The 6,018-nt window shown below is 34.4% G+C and overlaps 1 protein-coding gene across 6 annotated transcripts in view; it reads left to right on the forward strand.

The window, feature by feature from the left end:
- Positions 1-6,018, forward strand: part of LOC111447192 (ADP-ribosylation factor GTPase-activating protein AGD4-like) — a 22,454-nt gene that overhangs the window by 2,598 nt on the left and 13,838 nt on the right. For 2 of the 6 annotated variants that reach the window (XM_023086231.1, XM_023086219.1), the window contains exons 2-3: positions 579-655; positions 3,643-3,743. In XM_023086231.1, the coding sequence (XP_022941999.1) occupies positions 579-655; positions 3,643-3,743 (178 nt within the window). Of the gene's footprint in view, positions 1-578; positions 656-3,642; positions 3,744-4,353; positions 4,814-5,138; positions 5,255-6,018 lie in introns of those variants that run through there. The other 4 variants (XM_023086221.1, XM_023086222.1, XM_023086220.1 and 1 more) reach the window with 4 other exon arrangements.

Here is a 6,018-nt window from a genome sequence, read left to right on the forward strand (position 1 = left end):
CAAAAAAAAAAAAAAAAAAAAGTTTATTAAATAGCTTTTAAGTGGAATTATGGAGCCTGAGGAGTAAATGGAGAGAAAAAAAGAAAAAAGAAAAAAAAGAAAAGAAACATTCGTGGTTCTTCTTTTGCTTGTCACTGGAAATCATGTGTTTAATACTTTACTGTTCTTGTTTTTGGAGTTTATAGACTTGTTTATCATCTTCTATGGTACATTGTGAGTGGAAGCCATCTATTGGAAGTTGATTCAGTTGGCAGCGATTAATGTTAAAAATCTTCCGGAACTTATATTACTGTGTGAGTTAACTTGTTGTACTGTCCCAGCTCTGGATGGGAACATTCGATTTGCATGGTTCGAAATAAGCATAAAGATACTTAGTTTCTCTATCAATTCACGTTCTCAATCTTTTTCCTATTTAACATGCAATATGAATTCTAGAATATTAGCTTTTCCTCAAATCACTTGTAATAAATTGTCTTTGGTTGTCTTTGGAAGCTCTTCTTCTAAAACTTAGATTTTTTCTTTATTAGGCAATCAGATGGCTTTCCTTACCTTTTATTTTGTCTTCCCATTATTTATAGATATTTTCTCTAGAACAACCAACTGATGAGTTGGAAGAACGATGCAGAAGACTACACGATGGATGTAGGATATTTATGTAAGTGCTTCATTTTTATTTCTTTCCACCATCCATGTCGAGGTTGTTTGAAATGGAGTCCGGTGGAATGAGTAGAGCTTACTCTCCCCCATCTTTAAAATATGTGAATGTCTTCATTTTTATGCTAATCTTTAATTTATTCATTTTTGCAATAATTTTCTTACAACTCTAATTTCTTAATTTTTGTGTTGAAATTTAAGTTCTTTATTTTTTTTTTGAACAAGTAGCGGAATTTTAAAATGGATTACAAGGAAAAAAAAGGGCATTCCAGTTTAAGCTAATATCATGTAAAGAAAAACCAGCAAAAGATTTAGAAAGAGAACACCGAGAGGAAGCCTTTAAGCCTGAGGACTTAAGATGATCGAGCCAAGGAAGATGCTTGTTATGGAAAATCCTATGAGTTCTTTTCAGCCGTAATTCAAATAAAAGAGTTTTGACTGTGTTGACCGATAGAATGTAAGCTTTAGGAGACAATGTAGGGCCAATTAAAAGCTGAAGGATGTTTTCTTAAAAATTTAGGAGAAAATCCACAAATGATGAAGCAACAGGCCTTAGAACAAGAGCAACCGAAAAACACATGGTTTAGAGCAACCTCAACCTCAAAACACAAAGCACACACCGACGACATTAAATAATTAGATGGAAGCTTCCTTTGAAGGATATTTAAAGTATTAAGGCTTCCATTGATCATGATCCACTCGAGAATATGGTGTTTAGATCTTCATAATGTAGCAAACACCTCTTTAAACAGAGGGTGGGAGGGCACCTGTGATCGAGATAATGATTTAAAGAAGCTTCTAAAGAACATCTCCTTGAATCTTCTCTTAGTTTCTCTCGTGGCAGTGTAGCAAGTCTAAATTAGACTGCTATTTTTTCTTATTTCTTTTGAGAAAGGTACATTTGCCTTTTATAATACAAAAAAAGGCTACATAAGATACTAGGTAACAAGATAAGAAAAATCTAAATAAATCTCCAATAACAAGGTAAGATTTAAACAAATCTTTAGTTACTATATAACAATAAATCTAAATAAATCGTAGATACTAGTTAATAATACAGATAATATCAACTACTTCCATTCTTTAATGGGATTACACAAATAGTCCATAAATCAAGGTCATTCTTTCAACACTCCCCTTCAAGCTGAGGAATAAATATCATCCATTGCCAGCTTCGATACTAACTCATGAAACATTGAGTTGTGAAATTTTTTTGTTAGTATATCTACTAATTGAAGCTGAGACGACACATGACTAATACATTCTATCCCCTCCTTTAATTTCTCCTTGATAAAATGTCGATTAATTTACATATACTTTGTCCTATCATGTTGGATAGGATTATGTGCAATATTGATAGCTGATTTGTTATCGCAGTACAACTTTATCGTCCCTTGTTCCTTAATTTATAAATCATCAATAGTTATCTTCAACCATAAGAGTTTCACATAACCCTTGCGCAATAGCTCATAATTCTGATTTGGTTGATGATCTAGCCACCACATTTTACTTTTTACTCCTCCATGTTACCAAATTACCTCCAAAAAAGGTACGATACCCCGTAGTAGATCTTCTGTCCACTATTTACCCAACATAATCAGCATCAGTATAAGCTTTCAATGCAAGAAAATTGTTCCGTTTGAACAAAATTCCTTTTCCTGAAGTTCCTTTCAAATAACGTAACACTTTATATGCTACATGAAGGTGAGGCTCTTGCGGTTCATGCATGAATTGACTAATTACACTCGATAGTAGGTGTGGACTCAATAGCTGGTTTTGTGTGATGGTCATTTAGTGTGCCTAGGGGTTCAATAGTTTCCCAAAGGACTCTCTTCAATGTCTATGTTCCCCCTTGAATAGAGGCTTTAGAGAAGAATGGTTTATGCTTGGTGAATATTACAACAATTGAAGTGTAAGACTTCCTAGATGTGGGATTATAACATTTGTACCCCATTTGTGGTCGTAGAATATCCTAAAAAGACCCATGTTATTGCTCTTGGATCAAGTTTACCTCTTTGGGGGTTGTGAACATGAACAAAGGCGGTGCACCCAAATATGCAGGGTGTGAGGCCAGTTGATGTTTGAAAGTGAGGATAAAATTGGTTGAGGGCTTCTATTGGACTTAGATTATTTAGGACAAGAGATGGAAGGCGATTAATCATGTGAGTTGTAGTAAGAACGCCCTCTCTCCCGTACATTTTTGGCATGTTTTCGTGAGAAAACAATGCTTAGGTAGTATTTAAAAGGTGAAGTAATCTGTAGCATTGTTAGTTCGAAATATTTTAATTTTGACTCCAACTTGGGTCCGAACCATTAAGTTGAAGGCAAGAATAATTTTACAAGCATCTGATTTTTTTTTTTTTTTTTTTTTTTTTTTTTTTTTTTTTTTTTTTTTTTTTTTTTTTTTTTTTTTTTTTTTTTTTGAGAAGGAATAGCCATGTGGCTCGAGTNCAATCAATTAATGTGAGAAACCAACAAGCACCGAAAATATATGGAACAATTGAGAGTCCCCTTGTATCACAATGAATCAAAAGAAAAAGGGGTAGAACTTTTATTTTGACTAATGGGAAAAGATACACAAGAATGTTTGGCAAATTCACATGTATCAGAATGAAAATTAGAGGCTTAGAATCCTTGAAATAAATTTGGAAACATAAATCTCAAAATAAGGGATGACCCATGCAAAAGACTTAACCAAATCGCGTCTTGGTGGAACTAAGAAATCACACAGGTGTAGGGTCGGTTGTTCTTTAAACTTTGGGATTAAAATGCATGTTTTGAAAATTTAGAGACCAATGTGACCTATTGCAGAAAACTCAAGGATTAAAAGGATAATTTTCCAAAATATTTCTTTAAACATATGCCTGCCCATGGCTAGGTTCAATTTTTTTTTAATAATATTGTCGCCTTGTCCGTGTAACATATTATCATTTTTTCTCGATAGTATTTATTCATTTATATTGTTTGTGCAAATGTTTACTTTTGTAGGGAAACTCTTGGAGAAGCTTGTAATGGAGACATTTCTTTTGCAGATTCTTTGGAAGGATTCGGTGTTGGACAGGATGATCCTGTCAGCGTGTCCATTGGAGGTTGTAATGATCTCTTTACGTTATTTATTATCTTTCCCTCAACTAATGAGTCTAAGCCATAGGTTCTTATTTATTAATTGTGACCTATTTCCAGATCTATGCTGGTCGTCTAAGTAACTTCTCTTTAAGCGAAGTCCCAATCAGTATCTATAAATTCTCCCTGATTGTCGCATTACCGTGGGTCTCAAGAAGGAAAGTGAAAAGTTGTCTTTTGTATCAGCGATGAATAATGTGATAGGATCCCTATAATAAAAAGAAAAAAAACACTCCAGCAATATTGAAAATTTGCAGTATCAAAGAGAAATTTTCAATGACACCAGTCTCTCTCAAGTCTCACGGTAGACTCATTCCCAAAATTATGCCTGCCTCCCATCGTCCTCATTTTCTCTATTTATAACCCAAACCCTCGTTAATTACCATTATGCCAATACAAATATCTTAATAACATTCCCTATATATTACCATTAGTACTCTAAACCTAATTTATTATATACTTCTTTTAATTGGCTGTATATTGTTTAGGAAAGTCTGTAACTTTTTTCTATAAATAATTCCCTGGATTTAAGGTCAATGATTGAGGATTAAGCCTCCCTTTTACAAGTTCTATATCTGTTATTTATTGTTGCTGTTGTTGTTTCTTTATTGGAACTAAGCAGTTGACAGCTAAAAATGTCATGGTACGAGAGCTTGATTTACTTCTCGGAAGGATGTGTGGGGCTTCATTGCCTTAAGCTTCCTACGGTTTTGCTGTTTCATCTGACCCTTCCCAATCAAGGCTTTTTTCACCCTCTTTTCCAGCAATATAAGCCATTTGTTCGAGTGGCAACGTTCACCTCAAGATTCTCTCAGTTTTTTCTTCAAAAGTTTTTTTGGAGACCCTTTGGTTCACTCATGTAGCAATCATCTTGCGAGTCTTCTTTATTCCTTCTTTGGTGGTTTTTGTTTCTTTGGCGGTCTTTGGAAGTTCTCCTTTGACATTCTTCCCTGTGTTTTATTTATCTGCTTTGATTTGTTGTCATGGTTATCAATAACAAGGAGAAGTGAAGCATTGTCCCAATGGCAAGGTTTAGGTAATGCTCTTTTAACAACTTGGGTGAGTGATAAGCCTTTGTGTGCTTTGCTCAGTTACACCATTGTCTGAACAAAAGGCTGCATTTTGTGGCCTCAGTGTTGCTTTCTTGTGACCTTTCTTCTTTGATTTCTGTAGGCTTATGGTGTCCTTTGTCTGATTGTGGAAGAAATATTAGAATTTGGACCCTCAATCATTCTAGGAGTTTCTCTTACTATTGTTTTTTTTTTCTTCATATCTTGTCTATCCCTTCTCCTATTGCCTTTGCTTTTCCTTCATTTTGTAATGTTAAAATTTCAAAGAATGACAAGGTTTTTGCGTGGAAGGTGTTACAAAGGAGAGTTAATACCGTGGATCGTGTTCAAAGAAATTCTTCCCTTTTGTTGTACCCGCAATGGTGCATTCTTTGTAGGAGATATGAGGAGGACCTTGATCATACACGGTAGGACTGCCAGTTTTCTCAATATCTTTGAAATCACTGGATGAATTTGCTTGGTGATTGTGGGGCTCATAATAGAGATGATAGATCATTGTTGGAGGAGGTGCACTCGAATTCTCCTTTTATGTAGATGGGCAAAGTTTTGAGGTTGAAAGGAACAATAGAACTTTTAGAGAGATTGAGGGATTAGGTGAAGAAGTTAGAGAGGTGGCCAAGTTTAATTTAATGCCTCCTTGTGGGTATTGGTCACTATGACATTTTGTAGTTAAGAGCTTGGTCTTGTTATTTTGCATTGGGGTCCTTTTTGTAGTTAGTGTTAGGTTACTTTAGTTGGGGCTTGTTTTTTTACATGCTCTTGCACATTTTTTCATTTTTTTTCTCAATGAACATGTGGTTTCGTCGGAAAAGAACTTATAATTTTACTTTCAATTATCATGTAACTGATCTTGGATTGTGGACTCTTGAGTCACGAATCATATGAAAAAAGGTGCTAGTTTCATATTTTATTGTCCTTTTCCAAGCAATAAGAGGATTTTTACTATAGATGGTACTATTTATTACTGCAAGACAAGGTGATCCCGATAAGCTCGATCTTTGTCAAGAGAAGATTTAAAAATGATTTTCTCTATTTCTCTAATTCTTAGAAGCCCTGGGGCTAAATTGTAGCTTTTGATAACAAGACCAAAATTGTAGTTAAATCATGTTATGAGTAGCCTTGTTTAAAATATCTCTGCATGGTTGTGTTTTTTTTTTTTTTTTTTTTTTTT

The sequence above is a fragment of the Cucurbita moschata genome, unplaced genomic scaffold (genome assembly GCF_002738365.1).
Source record: "Cucurbita moschata cultivar Rifu unplaced genomic scaffold, Cmos_1.0 Cmo_Scf00009, whole genome shotgun sequence".
NCBI lineage: Eukaryota > Viridiplantae > Streptophyta > Magnoliopsida > Cucurbitales > Cucurbitaceae > Cucurbita > Cucurbita moschata.